The 19,915-nt window shown below is 52.2% G+C and overlaps 7 protein-coding genes across 7 annotated transcripts; 4 read left to right on the forward strand and 3 right to left on the reverse strand.

The window, feature by feature from the left end:
• Positions 1 to 943: 943 nt before the first annotated feature.
• On the reverse strand, positions 944 to 3,241 carry MAA_06566 (dihydrogeodin oxidase; the record flags this gene model as incomplete). Its single annotated transcript, XM_007824564.2, has 8 exons — positions 944 to 1,851; positions 1,926 to 2,309; positions 2,379 to 2,396; positions 2,449 to 2,527; positions 2,580 to 2,701; positions 2,756 to 2,803; positions 2,881 to 2,950; positions 3,065 to 3,241. 8 exons carry the CDS (start codon positions 3,239 to 3,241, stop codon positions 944 to 946), a joined length of 1,806 nt encoding a protein of 601 aa, XP_007822755.2.
• A 1,251-nt stretch (positions 3,242 to 4,492) lies between these two features.
• On the forward strand, positions 4,493 to 6,284 carry MAA_06567 (choline dehydrogenase; the record flags this gene model as incomplete). Its single annotated transcript, XM_007824565.1, has 2 exons — positions 4,493 to 4,712; positions 4,777 to 6,284. 2 exons carry the CDS (start codon positions 4,493 to 4,495, stop codon positions 6,282 to 6,284), a joined length of 1,728 nt encoding a protein of 575 aa, XP_007822756.1.
• Positions 6,285 to 8,140: 1,856 nt separating this feature from the next.
• MAA_06568 (Aflatoxin biosynthesis regulatory protein) lies at positions 8,141 to 9,439 on the reverse strand (the record flags this gene model as incomplete). Its single annotated transcript, XM_007824566.2, has 1 exon — positions 8,141 to 9,439. One exon carries the CDS (start codon positions 9,437 to 9,439, stop codon positions 8,141 to 8,143), a length of 1,299 nt encoding a protein of 432 aa, XP_007822757.2.
• Positions 9,440 to 10,953: 1,514 nt separating this feature from the next.
• On the forward strand, positions 10,954 to 12,461 carry MAA_06569 (AMP-dependent synthetase/ligase; the record flags this gene model as incomplete). Its single annotated transcript, XM_007824567.2, has 3 exons — positions 10,954 to 11,196; positions 11,248 to 11,814; positions 11,886 to 12,461. 3 exons carry the CDS (start codon positions 10,954 to 10,956, stop codon positions 12,459 to 12,461), a joined length of 1,386 nt encoding a protein of 461 aa, XP_007822758.2.
• Positions 12,462 to 12,907: 446 nt separating this feature from the next.
• Positions 12,908 to 14,666, forward strand: MAA_11603 (Amino acid adenylation; the record flags this gene model as incomplete). The annotated part of the gene is made up of 3 exons (XM_011412518.1): positions 12,908 to 14,434; positions 14,501 to 14,622; positions 14,657 to 14,666. 3 exons carry the CDS (start codon positions 12,908 to 12,910, stop codon positions 14,664 to 14,666), a joined length of 1,659 nt encoding a protein of 552 aa, XP_011410820.1.
• Positions 14,667 to 15,692: 1,026 nt separating this feature from the next.
• MAA_06570 (HypA) lies at positions 15,693 to 18,071 on the forward strand (the record flags this gene model as incomplete). Its single annotated transcript, XM_007824568.1, has 1 exon — positions 15,693 to 18,071. One exon carries the CDS (start codon positions 15,693 to 15,695, stop codon positions 18,069 to 18,071), a length of 2,379 nt encoding a protein of 792 aa, XP_007822759.1.
• A 411-nt stretch (positions 18,072 to 18,482) lies between these two features.
• MAA_06571 (NAD(P)-binding domain protein) lies at positions 18,483 to 19,457 on the reverse strand (the record flags this gene model as incomplete). The annotated part of the gene is made up of 1 exon (XM_007824569.1): positions 18,483 to 19,457. The coding sequence occupies one exon, from the start codon at positions 19,455 to 19,457 to the stop codon at positions 18,483 to 18,485; it is 975 nt and encodes a 324-aa protein (XP_007822760.1).
• Between the last annotated feature and the right edge of the window lie 458 nt (positions 19,458 to 19,915).

A 19,915-nucleotide genomic window follows, 5' to 3' on the forward strand; every position in this document is an offset into this window, starting at 1 on the left:
CTGGGTAAGCAAGATCTCGATTCTCTTGACTGAACAAGAGATGCAAATGCGAGGGGCACGGGCCAACATGACGTGGGTGGTGAAATGCCATACAATACGCGCTACAAAAACTAGCATCACGACGTGGCCGGTTTTCATCATGGCACTCGCATCGAATTGGTCTGTCGGGATGCATTCCCCGCACTATCCGGCATGTGTGCTGATGTGCCGCAGCTGGCCGTATCGGCTGTGTTGCTTTGCTCGTCCAAGACTTTGCGGAACTTGATGTGCATTTCCTCGTCTTGGTCGAATCGTGCGCGGCGATCCTTGATGGTGGCGCGAACAACTCCTGCGGAACAGTGCCTGAAATTTCCCAGTCAATAATACCGTGCCTGGATATGTAGATTCCTATCTACAAGAATAATAGGGCACCGCAAGTCCAAGTGGTTCAGGATAGACGGTCCCCGGTCCAGGTCTGGATCGACGAAGATCGATGACTTGGTATATAATATCCTCCAGGTGGTGAAGCACAAACACCTCATTTGGGCAGACGTTGGCGAAACCTGTTGGCAGCCATGGACAGAACAGGCCACACCATACATATGTAGGCTCCGGGCCGCCAACGGGATTTGGCATCAACGCCAATCTTGTATTCATGGCAAGTCTCTAGTCCTATGTATGCGAGCATCATGTCATGTCCCTACCTCGCGCGGCTACAAGGGATTGGAGTCTGGGTGTGTCGTTTTCAGCCAACAGATTACGTGGTCGCGACTAGTTAATATATTGACTCTCTACTGGGACATGATTGTATCCTTGGCGCTACTATACATCTTGTCCAATTTCCATGACCCAGGCCCATTTCGAAGCGGTCCAGTGATGCCATCACCATCAAAACCACTCGTCTGCTAACCGACAGGAGGAGCATATTCGCAGTCTCTCAACTACCATCCACCGAGTGACGGTGCTAAATTCCCGAATCATCCTGCTCCGCCTCATGCACCATATTATTGTTCTCGTACCACTCGGTCCATTCCTCGCAGCGCCGCGAAAACTCGGGCAGCACGCCCGCCTTCTCCATCAGCCCCTTAATCTTGCCAGGCTGCTCGAGGAACTGGATCGACAAGCCATCGCTGGCATGCCACGCAATGTGGCAATGCATCAGCCAGGCGCCCGGGTTGTCGATGCGGAACGCAATCCACAGATACCCGTCTATCGGGCAATTGGCCACATCACGACGCGGCGGGTTGTCGAGCTTGGGCACAACGTCCTCGGTGAAGGGACCTTGTCCCTGGGCGAGCACCAATAAGTCATGCCCGTGTAGATGCATCGGATGCACCGACTGAGGAATCGTCCTGGGCGGGTCGACGCCCTCGAGGGTATAGTTGCTCGTGATGACAAAGTACACCCACTCGCCCGTCTCATAGTCGAGATAGATGGGCTCCGTCTCGGGTGTGAACAACGACTCGTTGCCGCTGTTCAGGGCCAGCTTCTTCAGACTCGGCTCCCGCCAGTCGAGATACATGGGCGTGTGGCGCAAAACCCATTTGTGAATCAGGGAGTTCGGGTCGCTGGCGTTGGGCCAGCCCTGCAGCCCTATCTTGAGGTATTCGCTGGGCTCCATGTTGTTCACCCGTCGACCAACCTGCATTGGCACGACTGGTACCAGCTCGTTTGGCCCTGGATCAGCACATCCATACTTGAGGTGGGCTCGAGGGGGCGTGTAGGGATCGCTTTTGTTCTTGGCGTCGTACCGCACGATGCCTACGCGGTGGTCCAATATGTCGGGCTCGTTGCAGTACTGTGCGTGGATCCAGAAGTTGGGACCGTTCTCGAGGCTCGCATTGGCCTCGACAATGATTTCGTACCGTTGGCCTATGGCGGCATGAGACGCGTACATACTCTCGGGGCTGTTTGCAAAGCCTGGGGGGGAAAGGGAGAAACCATACCTATACCAATGTTGATGACGTCAGTCACATATGGCTCAATGGCCACAAAGTCGTTGGAGATGACTGTAAAGTTGTGCCCGTCAATCCAGAACGTCTCTGTGAGCAGAGTACCCGTGTGAGTCAGGCCGATTTTGTACTTGGTGCCGCGTTCAAGCGTCACCTCGAAAAAATCCTTCTTTCCCGTGCATCTGGTGTCGTTCTTCGGGTCACAGTCGTAGAGTCCTTTGCCATTTAGAACCATGGAATTCGGGATCGCGGCCCGGGGTGTAAAGATCTCGTAATAATAGAGCTTGAAGGCGTCGTCGTGATACCAGTCAGACAGCAGCCAGGGCCCAAGGTCGACATCCCAATTCGCGCTCGACGGGCCGTGGATAACAAGTGGCCCTGAAACATGTAGTTAGCCATGTGCTGCCCGTCATCACATACCCTGTTCAAAATGGGGTGCGTCTTAACCATATAGTCCGTTGCTGTCTGCGTCGGTGTTAGCTCAATGTTGCCCCTTGCGGTCCCGAGGTAAACGTACACTGCAAACTGAAGTGCGAGTGATACCACGAGGTACCGTACTGCATGGCCCGAAACTCATACGTTTGCGAAGATCCGGGCTGGTGGCTATTAGCTCCAGGAAGAGAATTGCAAATGGAATAGGAGGCCTACCTTTGAGGGGCATTGCGTCACACCGGGCACACCATCCAGCCAGACAGTCTCGGATTGTCGGATACCGTGCCAGTGAACCCCCGTTCCATTAAAGTTGGTCAAGTTATTGTGCACGGTAATGCCTATTTGGTCAACTTTGGATGCACTCAATCAAATCCATCAGCAGGGAGCCATACGGAGGGTATCGCCCCAGTCGGCCTCGATCAGTGGACCAGGGTATTGGCCTGTAGAGAAGTATTAATAGGGGTCCTTCTTCATCGGGTCGGTTGGATTCGCCTCGAGGTCATGTTGTCATACGAACCATTGAACACTGTCCCCTTGACCAAGTATCCGTCTGGGGCAATCCACTCTTGGGTGACGGTAAGTTCGTACTATATCTCCTTAGCACGGAATCACAAGATATCTTAAACATGAAAAGGGAAGGGAAGAAAGAACACGAAGCATCAATGCTGCATTGTAAAAAAGGAAACGACCAAAACGCATACCTCCCTCAAGCGTCCTTTTGGTATGACCTTGTCAGGGTCCGAATGTATGTTGAAGCCCTGGCGCCAACAATCTCGGTGTTGGGGGCTGTTGGTGCAGGAACAATTGGCCTTGGGTTTCGTTGCAAACCCAACGTGGCAAAGAGCCAGCAATTGGATCAGACGACGCAAGAGAGCCATGGTAGGCTTTGTGGAAGTTGAGCAACGCCTTGGGGTCAATCAATCCACAACAGGATGAGACGCATAGCCGTAGAGATATGTGGCAAGTATTAGCTAGAACGTATAATCCATTTATGTGTATAAACCCTCTACAGATGAGACTTGGAGGACATGTTGGACTCGGCCGCCATCACTTCAGGGTATCGGAGACCATCCCTTCAACCCCAGTCACCGGGTTCCGAGGCACCGGGCTCCGGGTATGGCTCGGCGTCGGCAACAGTCAGCCTCGAATGTTTGCATCAGAAGCCAAGTTATGCTGAGATTGGGGATTAGAATTCGCCAAGACTCTAGCTGGCAAAGAAGTTTTATCACGACTCGGGGTAGGAGGCTGTCATGTAAGACACTGGATTACCAGAAGCCAATCGGCATGAACCGTCAGATATGCATTCTAGAACAACGGAGCTCATGTTTCGATGCATGAACGTGCAGTCATCTGTTTTTCTATTCAATAACGTTTCAGAATTGCTATATCGGGGACTCGCACACCGCTGCTATGCTGTGTCTACGCAGTACTCGTTTAATTTTAATAGCGAAACCGGCCCTATTAGAAATCTGGCTGGCGATATCATGTCAAGCCTTTATGTGATTATCCGTCATGCTGCCACCATTTATATTTCAATTCTATCCCAAATCTAATATGGTAAGCTAAAGTTTTCATTCCAAGATTCGTCATTTAGATTTGTCCATTTGCACATAGTTCGTAATGTTAACCGTGTAGGCGACAACTTGCCCGCGGAATATAACATTGCCAACATACAGCACTACAAGTGTTTAAGGCTCCGAGGGCCTAACTACACGAGTTGAGTGTCTCTCTGAAATTAATGCAGTGCAAAGCGTTGATGGAATTTCCGAGTCATACGACATCCCTAGACCAGCTCCGTCGGGGGCCAGCAGCCAGGGCCAAGGCCAAAACCATGACCGGGCCTAGTCGGGATCCGAAAAGCTTCCTTCCGAAATTGCCAAATTACTTGGCAAAGGAACGCACTAGGGTACCAAAGCCCGATTACTCTGCCCCTTTGCAAGACACTATACTCGTGGCTGAGCTAGAATATTAGGTCGACTGTCACCGGTTTCGGCGTAGAAGGCCATGGACTATATAACTAAACAACACTGAAACCAAATATATGAGAATCCGGTCCACCAACGAGGACCAAATAATCAACAAATATCACTTTATTGACGCAAAGAAATTGAGTTTCAGTGCAACACCTGATGGGCCACTTCCCCTGGCTTCGTGCCGTGCTCGGCGCGGCGGTTGCGAGTTTGGCCGTGGCCTCGAACGATGGCATTGACGACACCAGCGCCGACTATCTGATTATAGGCGGCGGTCCTGCAGGCCTGGTACTCGCCGAAAAACTCTCTCGAAACCCCCGAAAGCACATTGTCCTCCTCGAGGCTGGGCCGGACAGCATAAACGATTCATTGGTCAATAGTAGGTGCTGCTACTTCCACCAGACACTATTCGCCCACGCACTCCCTAACCGTCAATCTTCTAGCACCTGCTCACTATCCCCTTATCAAGGAGCAGCATTGGAACTTCACAACTGAGCCCGACTCTAATTTGGGAGGACATGCGCCTGGCATTGCACAAGGTCGAACCCTCGGAGGTGGCTCCGCGGTGAACGGAATGGCCTACTGCAGAGGAGCCTCGTCACTGTTCGATGAATGGGCACAGCTTTCTGGCAATCCGGGGCTGGCCTGGAAGTCAATGTTGCAGGAGTTCAGAGAGGTGAGCCACTACCAAGACCCTCCCCACGCCGAGTACGAACAATATGTGAACATCTCGGGGTACGGCAATGGCCCGCTGGAAGTGAGCCGTTCAAGCGGTTTGACCGGCTTCGAATTCCCATTTAAAAACGCCATCCAGGGCCAACTTGGCCTTGACGAGGCTGACCTGACGGATGGGACTGGCATCGGCATTGACATGGGGGTTGCCACCATCTTTGCCAAGAACCGCACCAGATCATACCCTCGAAATACATTTGGGCTCATTGCCGAGAGAAGGCCAAACGTGCGAATAATACATGACGCCTGGGTGTCCAAGGTCGACTTCAAGGGCCAAACTGCGGTTGGCGCAACCTACCGTTTCAACGGCAAAGATGTCAAGATTAAAGCCAGGGAAGTTATAGTCAGCGGCGGGGCCATCAACACCCCCAAACTCCTTATGCTTTCTGGGGTTGGACCAAAAGATGTGCTCTCAAAATGGGGCATTCCCGTTGTCGCCGAGAGCCCTGAGGTGGGCGCGAATCTCAGAGACCACCCGGTTTCTATTGTGGAACTTCGCGTCACCCCGGAAGTACTCACACTCTGGCAATGGGCGTTTAACGAAACCGAGGCGGAGATAGCAAAAAAACAGTATGCTGCCAACGCTTCGGGCCCGTTGGGGTGGAACAACGGACTCGTTTTTGCCACATTTCGTGTTCCCGACTCAGTCTGGGATGGCATCGACGGCTCGCATTTCCGCTCCTTGCCGCAGGATCGCCCACACGTCATGATAGAGTTCAGCACTGTGCCGTTTATACCTTCGCCAAATGCGAGCACAATCACGGCCTGGGCGAGCCTCGTGCAGCCCGAGGCGTCTGGCCGGGTCAGCCTCAGGTCGGCAAACTATCAGGACGACCCGCTGATATACACCAACTACTACGGCTCCGTCGCCGATAAAGCGGCCATCTTGTGGACATACAAGAAGCTTCGCGAGATATTGCAGCGTCCGGAAGTAAGTCCGCTCATTGAATCGGAGCATTATCCAGGACCGGGTGTGACTACAGACGAAGCTATATGGGCGGCAATGGGGAATCAGACATACTCGTTCCGTCATCCCGTGGGTACTGTTGCCATTGGAAAGGTGCTGGATAAAAACTGGAGAGTCAAGGGCCTGAAAGGTATCAGAGTCGTTGACTCGAGTACATTTCCCTATCCGACGACCTGCCACCCCCAAGCGGTGGTGTATGCACTGGCAAGCAGGGCGGCGAAAGATATCCTTGAGGCCGATTGCAGAAGGTAGTGTCCATATTTTATGATCGTTGTACCTCGGTGGAAAAAATATGTGTGCCATCAAGTACATCATCTTAGCAGCAATCCCATGTGCAGCGGTAGTATAGACAGATAGTGCAAGATACGCGTATCTCGATAATATTGATTCCTCGAAACATCTGGGAACCCAGATTGACGCCCACCCCCCCAATGAGATTTTCAACGATAGTACTATCTTGTTCTCCCAAAGGCGATTTGGCGCCAAAGACGCCCCTTCCCGCCACAGACATTGTACTTTACAGCTGAAAGGCAAGGGTAGAGCAATACCTTTGCCTTGATTTAGTAGGATCAAATCAATGTAATCCCCCTCCACCGTCGGACCGAACAAGCGCGCTGCAGTGATTTACCCCGAATACCATGATGCAGCGCAAGACAAGAGAAACAGCCAGCCAATAAGGTACTTGCGGAATGATTGAGGACTATACGAGGGTGGAATAAGCACGGCATAATATTCCTTAGCGTCCAAGCTGGGTATTTCACAGCCGCAGTATAGTGGCAATGCTTATCTATTGTCGTCTGGTGTCAAGATTGGTCCAGAAACAAGAAAGCCGGAGCTGCGTATGACCGACATTTAAAGATTGTCGCTGGAGCGGTTTAAATCACCGCTACTGTTGTACAACACACAGGAGGCGGTAGGAAGCATATCGCGGAGCGTCACATGCATAAAATTATAAACCGAGACTGACGGCAGCGACTAGCAGCACATAGTCTTACATGTGCTTACAGAAACAGAAGACTATCTGCAGCGGCGTTCCGAGTTATCCCCGGAGCAGGGGTTATTTCCTGCACCCAGCCTGCTCATGCTTTAACAGTAAGTACAAAGTATCAAGGTTATACTTTGAGCCAAATGACTCAAGTCCCACCATCCGACCCCAAGATTGGACGAGCCGCAAAGTTGCAACGATTCAAACTAGTTGCAACGAGAGCAAGACGTCTCGTTGGTGGAATGAACTCTACTCAGAACTAGCCCTTCAACTTGCAACTCAGCCGCGGAGGTAAACTTCAGTCAGGCATGTCCGTGCAGCCAGCCCTTGCCTAAATTCCCATCAAAATCCTGCCATGGACAACTGCGGGGGTTACATCGTGAAATGCCAAGAGTAAGCAAATTGTGGAGCGCGAAACCGCAAGTACGGAGCGGTCCATCGGCTATCAAGTCGGCAAAACCTATTGATACAAAATAGCAAGATAAAGTTGGACTTTAGCGTCTATTCCTGAAACCAACTAATTCCTCGTCGAGATTGGGCGCCCACTGCTATAGCTACATGTGCATGCTTCCGTACTTGGAGCATCTTGAAATCTCGAAATGCGTCAATGGCAAAACCATCATGATGCATCAGCCGTGAGCACCCCAGCAACCATCTCGGGCGACACTCGGGAGGCACCCCTGCATTTTTCCAGCCTGGCGATTCCACCAAGGCAACAAAGTTTACACGCACAGCAGGCAGGCAATGTTTTTGACTTGATCCGCGTTTCGGCTCAGTCGACTTCCGTGCCCAATTATATCAGAGAGATTACCAAACGTTTTCGCCCCCTACCGGGATCCTCCTACATGTTAAACCCGGTTATGCGGATTAGAGTTATCAACTTACTAGAAGGGTGTAAAGTAGCCGACGGATGATGAGTGCTATTGTAACCATGATGAATCGCGGGGCGATGGTTCATCTTTAGATGCGTCGAGTTTAATTGTATCCGAATCGTCTACCAGACTACTTTGCTAGCCTATTGCTATTGCTCTTACCCCCTGTCTCATTAGACTTTCGCCTTGACCCTATACTTTAATTATGGTAACATTGAATCAGTCATTTGAGATGTACATGATTGTGGGTACTATGAATGCCGTAAAATATCTACAACACAAGATGATACAGCCCGCACTCGTCTGCGAAGATCCACCTCTAGTTGGTCAAGAAGAGCAGCAGAAAAGGGCAGTGTCGCACCGTCGCCACCGCTTGCCTCTCGCCTGTCCCTCGCAAGTGAATTGTTTGATGCCACGTCTAGTGCCCCCTGGTGATTCCGCGCCTTGAGCCGCTGCGATATGGTGTTGATGAGTCCCTGCACTCGATAGAGTTTGCCGAGAACAGACTGCGCCGCCAGCCTGCTCTGGTGGCTGCCGTCATCAAGACCGCCCGCCTTGCTGATGCTGTCCACCGGGTCGGCTCTCCCGGGTGGTTGTCGGGCCGCGTTCTCGTACCAGGCCAGCGCCTTGAACACAATGAGCGACATGAGGGCGAGTAGATAGCCGTCCTGGGCGCAGGGACACTGCAGCATGGTGTCGATGGACTCGATGGCATGCTCACTGTCTGCGAAGGAGCCGTTGAGGGGGCAGGGCGAGGGTCGACTGCTTCTGGAAGCTCCTGCTTGGCCTCCGGTCGGAGAACTGGAGCCAGAAGCCGCAGTGGTAGAAGTCTGGAAAAGTTGGCTCAAGAGCGCGAGAGTTTGGTTGAGGCAGTCGCACGAGGACCCTTGAAGCGTCGCCTTCAACTCTTGTTGTCCTTGTTGCTGCTGCCAACTTGCCGCTGACTGCGGCATGGAGAGCGAAGCCTGCGGTCCAAGGTGGTTGGGGGATACTTGTAATGCGTCATCAAGAAGCGAAGTCGACTTGTCGGGCACCTCGGTCCAGAGAGTTGTCGGATCGAGCGAGTAACTCAGATCCCACGATCCGAGGTAGTCCTCTGGGTGACTGCAGGCGTCTGGCCCTCCCGAGACGCATATATCTATAGGCGAGGCAAAGCAGTCGTCGAAATTCATGTCCGTGGCGGCGGGAGTTGGCTCGCTCAAGAGTGGCGTTTCGGCCGAGGCAATGGGACTTGGTATAGAATCAGCATAGTTGCCATGATACTGATCCAGGAATACTTGAATTGTGCCTGATGCCGGAGTGGTGCCTTTGGACGGCTGCATCAAGGTTGGCGACGGCGTGGGGAGAGATGGTACCGTGCTTGGCCGAGTTGTCGATTTTCTCGCATGTTTTCTCCCGGCCCGTCGTGTAGCAAAATACTCGCATACCTTGCCTCTCTTGGCGCACCGTGAACACGTCGGTTTCTCCTTGGAACATCGGAGCTTCGATGAGGCACAAGCGTGACAGCTATCTCTGAGTTTGACTGCCATTGCTATAGTCGCTGTCGTCATTGTCGACGTTGCCGCGGTGGAGGAAACGATATTGCTCGATCCTCCTGCTCGGGACGACTGCAACGTCGCCATGTGGGAAGTATGCAGATTTGACAAGGATGGAGTAGAAAGTTAAAGAAGGTAGAAGAGCTGCACCGCGCGGTGTGACGTGAGCTTAGTCCTCCACGCCTGATAATAGTAGATATATTTGCATTGCACCTTGTTTGGCTGACACGAACTGACCCAACGACATGGCCATTCTTGTCACGCCTGCAGCGCCGCACACAAACTTGGAAGCCTACATGCCTGGATACGAATCCATCGGTATGTTCCATCGCCTCCGTGTCATCAACAGCGACAGCATGCACCCGTTGTCCCGTTCTCATTCGTCCCAACCGGCCAGACATTATGGCAGAGCGGGGAAACGGGGGCGCAACGGCGGACCAGGACATGTCCAGATACCCCAAGCTTATCGCCCGGAAACGCAGGACGGCGCAATCCATATCCGTGCTGACCTTGCAGTTCCTGAATCTATCGTGGCGTCCGCCTGGTGTTGCTAGCGCAGCCTCGTTTCCCCGGCCCCTACGCATGTCGAGCCCGATAGGAACAAGACCGGGCTCCTGAATGTTGGTTTGTCGACTCTGCGCCACACCCGCGTTGCCTTTGGCAAAGAACTATGTGGCAACATTGAATGTACCTCACTCACAAGCGACGGATACGACACAAGCGTGGGGCGCCGTACCAAAGTGAAGGCATCTGATCCGCCCGGTTGCTACCGAGTGTGGTGAGCGCCGTCGAGTCAAACAACAAGGGTTTCGAAATCGATCGAGCCACGTCGGCCTGGCTGGAATGAATCTGACGGCTTGCGTCATTTTCGAGCCTTGTTGGCTCTGGATGGTGGTAATAGACGTGATGATGCTCGCAGTTGCCGCGGAACCATGTGTACGTGATGGTTGACTGAGCCTCACATGAAATCGCAATGCATACGGAGTATTCGAGCACAAGATCCATGACGGGGGGCCATCATGATGGCGCTTGCCGTTGTCAGCCGCTCAGGGATGTGGCCGGGATCTAGAAGCCTGCTCAACCCTCGATATCTCCTCCTGCCCTGTTTCTGGAAGCACATGCGCTGAAGGTCGGTTCAACGGAATATTGCAGTAAGACTGTCAGGGAAGCCTCTGAGAGTAATAGCCCGACTCTGCGGATTAGTCCACCAACGAGCATCAAGAGCGAATGCCTTGTGTCTGCGTAGTGAGTTTATACCATACCAGGATAGAAAGCCACACTCCGAAAATTATGTAAGTACGGCCCAAATCTTTACGCCGTCGAACAAGGGGATGCTTTATTGCCTTTATGCAAAACTTTACGACGGTGTCTTCTAGGATGGTGCGGGTTTCAGTGCCACGATCCCAACCAACTTGAGCCATATTCACTTTCAAAGTTCGGCACCGTCAAGCTGCGGGCAACTCCTAAGACTCACATGCTGTAGTTTAGGCTTCAACTGAATAGCAGTATCGTCATGCTGCCTCGCTGCCATGGACAGTATCGCCAACCTAGTTTCCTGCGCCGCTGCCACCACAGCCGATGTCGAAGCTCTTGTCGCCATGTGTCGAGTGCAGTGCCCAAGTGACGCGGACGAGTCAATCAAGATCAATACAATCCTTCAAGATGGGCCAGCCGAATTACAAAAGCTCAAAAAGTCCATGATGGCTAATGTTGCAAATCTTCAACAACTCATCATGGGGCCGTCGGAGCTGCTACAACAGCTCGCCTGTCAGGTATGCTTTGCCCCAGCCGCTCAATGCTAAACTCCTGCTCTCTCCCATTAGACTGCACAGGTGTTCAGAACGTCAACTAAAGTATGCTTCCCCAAGTCCCAACTATTGGCTTGCCTACACTGGCTGGGGGATTTTCAAGTCTTGGCTTGTATCCCCCTTCGTCACAGCGTGCCGATCAAAGATATCTCCGACTTGGCAGGCGTGCCGGAAGCTCAACTCTGTCGAATAGCGCGTATGACAATGGCCTTTGGGTTTTTATGCGAGCCGCAACCAGGACGTCTATCGCATAATGCCTTGTCCGCCGCCTTTGTCACCAATCCTTCTCTGCTCGACGCCGTCATGTTTCTTGCTGGCACAGCGACCCCGTCCGCGTTGAAAATGGCTGCCAATACGCAACGGCTCAACTACTCCAGCACTCCGCAGGCGACTGCGTATAACCTTGCTAGCAATCATGCGAGCTCATTTAGCACCGAGTGCGAACAACGACCCCAGCTGAGGCGACAATGGTCTGCTTTCCGGCGCTACGGAACCGGCGATGTGGACGATGACCTGGTGGAAATGCTTCAGTCATTGCAATGTGCCAACCAATTTGTTGGTAAACCAGGTACCGTTGTGGAGGTGAGCGTCCGCCTGTCATCGGGCCATACAGCATATCTGTCCCTTGGCTGACGTCGAATACGCCTTCTCAGATTGGGGCCGAGTCAACGGCGCAAGCAATGGCTCTGGCAAGTCACTATCCTTGCCTAAAGATTATAGTGCAGATGGGTGAGTTGGAAGCTCAATGGCAAAATTCCGGGGGGAAGAACATATCCTACGATTCTATGCTAGACCAACCAGGGTGTATAGTAGACGGACGGGTGACTATTCAGCGTCGCCCTATGGGTACCACACAGACCATTCGTGATGCCACAGTGTATATCCTTCATCTCACTTCATGCACAGGTGTTACAGAGGGTGTTCGGGCCGAGCTGAAACAACTGGTGGAAGTTTTGAAAAATAACAGGTCCGGGAGAATCGTTCTTACGTCGGGGTTACTTCCCGAACTTGGAGCAATACGCCGTAGCGTAGAGGCCCTCGCTCGGCTAAGGGACTTGACAATGTTTCAACTCGCGAATCAAAGGGAGTTGGAGATGGCTGAGATGATGAGCATTCTGAATAGTGTGGGGGATAACACGGGCCGTCTAATCGTGGAAAATAAGTACTGCTCGCCTACCAGTGGAGCCTCTGCTCTGGAGATTCGGTATCATGAATATGCCACTGGATAGGTTGGTAGATTTGATGACGAGTGAGCACTGGGTCAAGTCCCCCTCGGGCCATACAAGTAGCAAAGTAGCAGCTTAGGGACCTGGTTGTAGAAGTATTCTCTCCAACGTAATATTCACGCGTCTAACAATGGAATCATTTGACATATATATAGCAAGTGTCATGTACGCATGGAGCCAACAGCATGCAGCTTGACGGTTCTGGGGCTGTGGCCGTGTAGCCCGAGAATCGGACTCCGATCAGCAGCCCTTGCCCCGAAAGAACCAGACAAGGCGGCAAGATTCTTCAGAGGAAGCAAAACGGTCAGAACCCAAAAAGATTATGTCAGTATTCATTAGTACGGCCTTGGAGATGCTCTTGTGTTCTGAGCTTAGCTCTGATAGTCTTGTTACAGTTTCGGCAAATCCAACACAAAGTAACTTCATACAACGGAAGCAGGTCAGAGAGCATGGCCGAGATTGACGGTGGCCCCCTCATTAATACGACATCTTTGCTTGGGCATCTCGAACAAGGCCTGGAGAAAAGCTACTATAAACCAGGAATAATATCAACACACCAGCCTGCAAACCACCTGTCAGATCTCCTCGCCCTAGCCAAGAGCCACGACGACGGGGAGCGTGGGGGTGCATATACCCATACAAAGACGAGTACTATCTATGACGGAGAAAATGGATACAACTACTTGACGCTCACCTATCACCAAATTCACTCCATTGCAAAATGTCTCGCGGCGGGGCTTCTTGCCAACGGAGTGCAACCCAAATCCACCATTCTGATGCTTATACCGAACGGCGCAGAATTCGGCTTGCTTCTATGGACTTCGGTTATGACAAGATTGACGATTTCATGCGCGGACCCGGACGTCCTTGCTGCCACGGGGCCTGATGAGCTGCCACATTTGCTTCGGACCCTTGAACCATCCATAATTGTGGCACAAGACACACGAACCGTGCTCGAGATGGACCGGCTTGTTGACGACTTTCCGACTGTGAGGCCTCTCTGCATTCATGTGGATCGTTCAGCCAAGAAGCCAGGCTGGATAACCCTGTCAGAAATCATGGAGCAAGGCAACCGGTCAGCGATAAACCAAGACCAAATAATCGAAGCGGCTCGTAATGATGATCCAGAGCGCATTCATTCAGTTCTCTTCACGTCAGGGTCGTCTGGCCGTCCAAAGGGTTGTCCCATGCGGGTGGGAGGGCAAACTCACTACATGCTTTCGCAATCATGGCTTGTTGATGAAAGGGCCTGCCCACTGGCTCTACAGCAAGCTCATCCGTCTCGGGCCATTGCTCATCTGCAGATCCTCCTGACCTGGAGGGCCGGTGGCACGGCCGTCTTGACGGGACGTGGCTTCTGTGTGAGCGACATTTTCGAAGCAATTCGACGGCTCCCAATCACTTTCGTGGTCCTCTCTCCGCCCATGGTACACGAGATTAGCAAAGAGGTTGCGAATGCTTCGTTGAATACAGACTCGGTTCAAACAGTGCAAGTTGGCGGTGATGCCGTAACCGCCGGCATCTTGGCCAAATGTGCAACTGTATTTCGAGGCGCAAAGGTTGTTGTAGCTCATGGCATGACAGAAGGAGGGGGATCATTTCGCTGGCCGTTTGAACATACGCCGATGAGACAAATTCCACATTTCGGCGGTCTTTGTCCGGTAGGCGTAGTGTCTCCGGGGTCAGTAGTTCGCATATGGAATTCTGCGGAAGGGAGGGTGTGTAAGCGCGGCGAGTCTGGAGCTCTGCACATACGGAGCGGAAGTCAAATACGAAATTACATGTCTGGCGCCTCTGAGACTTCTTTTTACGAAGATGGGCAGGGCCGCTGGTTTCGCACCGGTGATGTCGCCGTCATGGATCCCAAGGGACTCGTATATATCCTGGGCAGAGAGAAGGACATGATTAATCGCGACGGAGTGGCCATAATGCCAGCGCCACTGCAGAACTGCATAGAAATACTTACCGGAGAGCAGGTGAGCGCAAATCTGTTCCCATTCACTTCTACCCCTATAGTGAGCCAAGTCGGCTAATTCCTGCAGGCTGTCGCTGTCAGCGTAACGAGTGAATCCCAGGGCGAGCAACTATTTGCTGTCCTGCGTTCTTTGGCTTCCAATTCTCCTGGAGATATTAATCGACACATTGAAAAAATGCTCGGCAAGCAGTATGTACTGGATGGCTTGCTGACCTTGGAACAGTTGGGACTAGCCGCGTTCCCGGTGAATGCTACACATAAGATAATGAAATCGGAGATACAAACCGCACTGCTAAAATATCTTCAATCTCACAGGGACTCAAACATGACTGCAGGTACGGTGAACTAGTTGGGAAAGAATTTATTTCATGGACCATGGACTCATTGAACAGCTGTGCCAGCAATGGAGTTTTAATATTTTCCCATCCCTGCATAGTCGACAAAGTGGCGTCCTTGGCGAGAGATGTGGTGGACGTATTTTTCTGATAATGTACTTTGTAAAAGACTCGTATAGTTTCAAGGTAGAGTCATTCATTACGCAGTCTGATTAAAGTAAATTTGTCCCAAGTTGGATATTCGTCGTACTGTTTACCATGAGACCGCTGAATACTGTGGCAGAGGCTTGTATGGGCTTGGGGCAAAGACGTTCAATTCATTCTAACAAATATCTTTGGCATTTATGGTTCTTGGTCTCTCCCAACGTCCTTCAACCAAAACAGCCTTCATTATGCAAAGCAAAGTAGGGACCATGTCACAAGCGCCCAAGGCTTCAATTAGATCTTGTGCCCTCCAGTAACTATCGCGGGACTTCGGGGACCGTTCGTTCCCTGGTGTTATGATGCCCGTGTAACAAATACCATAGATGTACAAATTTGCTTATTGTAATATATTTATCACCATGTCTGAATCAAGTACCTCAGACATCGGCAGCACCAGCATGTGTGCCTCGTAGCTTGGTAGCTATGTCTCGACTCTTGATCACCAATGGAAATCCTTTTACTTGTGTCTTGTTCCGACGCCCAATCAGTAGCCATGAAATGTCGGTTCGGGGTATTAAAGCCATGCCAGTCGGAACTTGACATTCCCGCTGCGCCAGGACCTCCGATAGGCACAGCTACAAGCCCGAGGGACCCTAGCTCACAAAGATGGTATTTATCCAAAAGTATCTTGCCCCGTCTCCCATAATCTCCTAGGGGTCAACTGTCAACCAAGTCACCATCTTCATTCTGGCGAACCTCGCCACATAGTCAGTCAACAGCATGTCTGCAACCAAAGTGGAAACAATCGAAACGCCCTTCACATCCGGCGCCGTAAAAAGCGGCAGTAGTCTGGATTTCTGGAGGTCATATGTACAAGCCCGTCCCAGCCCGACTGAGGACTTCTTCCGTCTCATCAGCCAATACCACAAGACGCATGGCAACGGCAACACTGGTCTTGCTCACGACGTCGGCACGGGGCCAGGTAACATCGCGGCAAGACTGGCAACGTACTTTGACCGTGTCGTCGGCTCAGATGTCAATGACAAAGCATTAACCGCCGCGCCGGCTCTGTTGCCGCAGGAACTTGGAGACAGAGTCACCTTCATCACCTCCCCAGCAGAGGCGCTGGCAGAGAAAACACCAGTTCAGGCTGGTGGCCAGGGCAACACGGACCTGATTACCGTGAGCGAGTGCATGCCTCTTCTAGATGCACCCAAGGCACTCGAGTCGTTTCACCAACTCCTTCGTCCCGGTGGCACTTTGGGCATTTACTTCTATGGTCCCTGCCTCTTCGCCGACGGAGATGTGGAAAACTGCAACAAGGCCTATGACAAGGTCGCAACGCGTATATGCCGCTTCAACCAGCCAATGAAGGGCACGCCAGGGTTTCCTTTCCACCTGCGCGGTGCTGAGACTTTGATAAGCTACCTGGATAACATTGCCATACCGCAAGCGGATTGGGAGAGCGTTGAGCGCCATAAATGGAACTGCGATTTCCCCCTCATCTTCAATAGCAAGGCTGGATTCGATTTTGATTTCAACCCCGTGGATCGAAGACATGAGAACGAAATTACCAAGCAAACAATAGACCGCAATTTCTGGGGCGCAGACTGGTCTATAGAGGACGTCCAAGCGTACTTGGAGTCGGTCTATCCCAACTACCGACAAAAGGCTGGCCATCAATATTCTGAAGTGGAGGTCTTGTTGGAAGAGCTGCGCGATGCCATGGGCGGCGAAAGGAGAAAGGTGACATTTCCCGTCGTGTTGATCCTGGCTACGAAGAAAGCGGCCTCGGATGCTCCCAACGAGCCTGTTGGTATCGTCGCAACGACAGCCAACAGGGTTCAACTCTCGGCAAACTCTTCGATCCTTGGTCGAGTCAATGACATTCCAGCCGACTCTGTGCAGAAAGCCAACCATTTGCTACAGAAGAATCATGATGAGCTGCACATCTTTTGGCGAGATGTCAATGGCCACAATCACATGGCACACTCTCTTCTGACGACGTTTGCCATGGGCGGCGATGGTCGCGAACTGCAGCGTGCCTACGACGACGGCATCTCGGTGCAGCGGCCGGCGCCAGAGCTCGACAACGAGGTAGTAAATGGCCTCGCCGACGACGACAAGATGCTTGGGATACTGGGCCAAATTCCCCAATACACCAACGTCCTTGCGTTTTTCGAACGGCAGATCGACCAAAGCAACTGGAAGGAGGTCCTTCATAGGTACTGTTTCAGTCGGACAAGACTGGCAGACACTATTCTGGCCCGCATGTACGAGGGTGCATATCATCCCATCATCCACCTGGGTCTCGGAGTCGAATTTGAACAGCCTAGCATCATTGCGGAAGCTCTCGCGCAGGCCGTGACACACCCGTGGTCCGGTATTCCCGAATGCCTCCTACGAAGTGACGAGCTCGCCAGCCAAATAGGCCATCATGTTCCCAGTCCCTCTCTTGTAGAGCTCTTCGAGCAGGCCCGAGCAAACGACGTCATTCTCCACGGCCCACGCTGGGAGGACATGGGGCTCAAAATGAGAGACGGCGTCCTTGGGAGATCAAAGGATGCCATCACCAGCCTGGCGGCACAACTTCGCGTTGACCCGATGGACTTGGAGCGGCGAGCTGCCGAATCCATCAACTGCAGTGCGTTTCTCGCCGGGGCGTCACAGCGATCCGACAAGGCACCCAAGATTGACTTCTTCCATATGCATGCGGTAACGAGTTCCATCTTTGTGACGGTTTTGCTCCAGCAGACTTGGATCAGCCACGAGAACAAGGTTCGAATCGTGGAATGGAAGGGCCGCACCGATCTTCTGTGGTATGCGGCCAGCAGGTGCGCTGCGCCTCGCGTCGAGGAAATTGTCGAATACAAGGCCAAGACGAGTTCATCGATGGGCTGGAGCGAGCTCTACCGCGCCATCAACAAGATGCACGATGACGGCCACGTGGCCAAGTTTGTGCGTGCGCTCAAGAGCGGCCAAGATGTCTCTCGGCCCTTTGAGAAACAAAACCCGGCCATGTTCCCTCTTCAGGGAGACGCGTGGCTGAATCTGGCACGGATGGCATATGATTCCACTGTCGGTCTTGCAGACGAGGCAAAATGGGTTTGGGGCGCTGGATTCGAGCAAGCTTGGGGGAATGTCCCTGCCAGAATATGAAGAAGCATCAGCGAGAAGAAGGACTATGCCAGATGAGTGACCAGACTTGTTTAGCACGATTACACCTGTCTCGGGTCCTTCAATTTGGAACAGCTGTCTATGTTTATTAGTCTGCTAGTGTCTCGAGAATAAATTGTATGACCGGACTTGAGGACATCACTCGCTAATAAAGGGTCAACTCACACTTGTCCTTGCATGTTGAGTGAAGTCATTGCATGTATTGGCCCAATTTACTTTGCAAGTTACTTCCCACCTGTTTCTCAACTCTATCACCTACCATAAGGTTTCCTATTTAACCACTTCAAACCATTAGTCGGGGGAGGATTGAGTTGGTAGTCGGGCCAAACAAAGAGAGAGGGTAGGCTGCAAAGTCAACAACCTAAAGTGTATATTATTACGATAGAAAAAAGCTTAGAAATTACTCATGCAATCCGGCTTTATGGATTCCAGCTTTAAAACCAACTCGTCCCACACCCTTCCCTGTACCTCCTTTCCTTCCTCACTGGTAACAAATGCAGATGGTGCACCCGTGCCGCAGTCGGTCATGTATTGGCCATGCGACGCGGCGTCCTGAGATGCTGCATGAACCAATGTTCTACTCCCAACTTCGGTCGACCGGGCCAAGACAAGTTTTATGAGCCAAAATGCCAACGTGGGAAAGTCACGGCCGAGCTCAGAGTGGCACAGTCCGGGGTTCACGCAGTTGAATGTGACGGGCAACGTCGAGGCAGGATATTTCTCTGCAAGAGCGCGCACACAAAACACCCCTAGCAGCTTGGATACCGGATACTGTTCATTCCAATGCTTCTCCGCAAAAGCCCTGTCGTTAACAGTCGTTAAAATTTTGCCATTCGGTGCTGATTTCTGTGGAAGTGTCGTGTGCGCGTGCACATCAGACGACACAATGGAAAACATGGGTCTCGTATTGTACAGCCGCGCCGTGCTCTTTAGCTTGGGCACCACGAGCGCGGCAAGTAAAAACGTGGAAATAAAGTTTACCGTGATGCTGGCTTCGTTGTCCTCGGCGATTGCGTATTTCGCGGGGGCGATGCCGGCGTTGGCGATGAAAATGTCGACGCGATCTAACTCGGCGTTGACACGGGCGGCAAAGCTTTCCACGCTGGCGTAGCTGGCCATGTCCACTTGCCAGACTTGAATGACGTCGTTTGCGCAGCTTGTTGTAGTTTCGATGTCGACCTTGGCGCTGTTCCCTTTGTCCAGGTTGCGCACAGCAAGAATGATCTTGCCGGCCCCCATGCGCGCAAAGTGGCGGGCGGCTTCTTTACCAAGCCCTACATTGCTCCCGGTGATGACGATAGTTTTGCCATTGTAAGAGCCGGTGGGGTATGGAAGTTGCTTGAACAGCTGGCTGTAGAGGAATCCCATTGTGTGACAAGAATGTCTGGTGTTTGTTGGCACAAAGAGACAATGCCAGTTTTCCTCTCTCACGGATCATCAATATCATGGACACGCATTAATCTACTCGGGCAATCGGACATGGCTGACTTGGTGACCAGGATACAACTCGGCAACTAACCAAACTAACCAACCCCGAAGTTCAAATGCAGCACAGCCCAGACCATTCGCACACCACCCTGCCATGAAAGGGGAAACGAGACCCACTTCGCTCTCCGAATGTCTCGGAACAACGCTAAGATGGAATAAAGGTGTTCGGTCATGGCACGCAGTTTCCATTGGACATTTCAATGTTGGAAACTACTCACTACGTTAGCAAGCCTCATCCCGCACCCAGGCAGGCGCCGTGGAATCCCCGCCCGCCATGGCACGTTATACTTTATATCGGGAAAGCGCCGGTGTTGTTGTTGCTGGCCCGCCTCGGTTAT

Source organism: Metarhizium robertsii (assembly GCF_000187425.2).
Source record: "Metarhizium robertsii ARSEF 23 chromosome Unknown MAA_Scf_11, whole genome shotgun sequence".
Lineage (NCBI taxonomy): Eukaryota > Fungi > Ascomycota > Sordariomycetes > Hypocreales > Clavicipitaceae > Metarhizium > Metarhizium robertsii.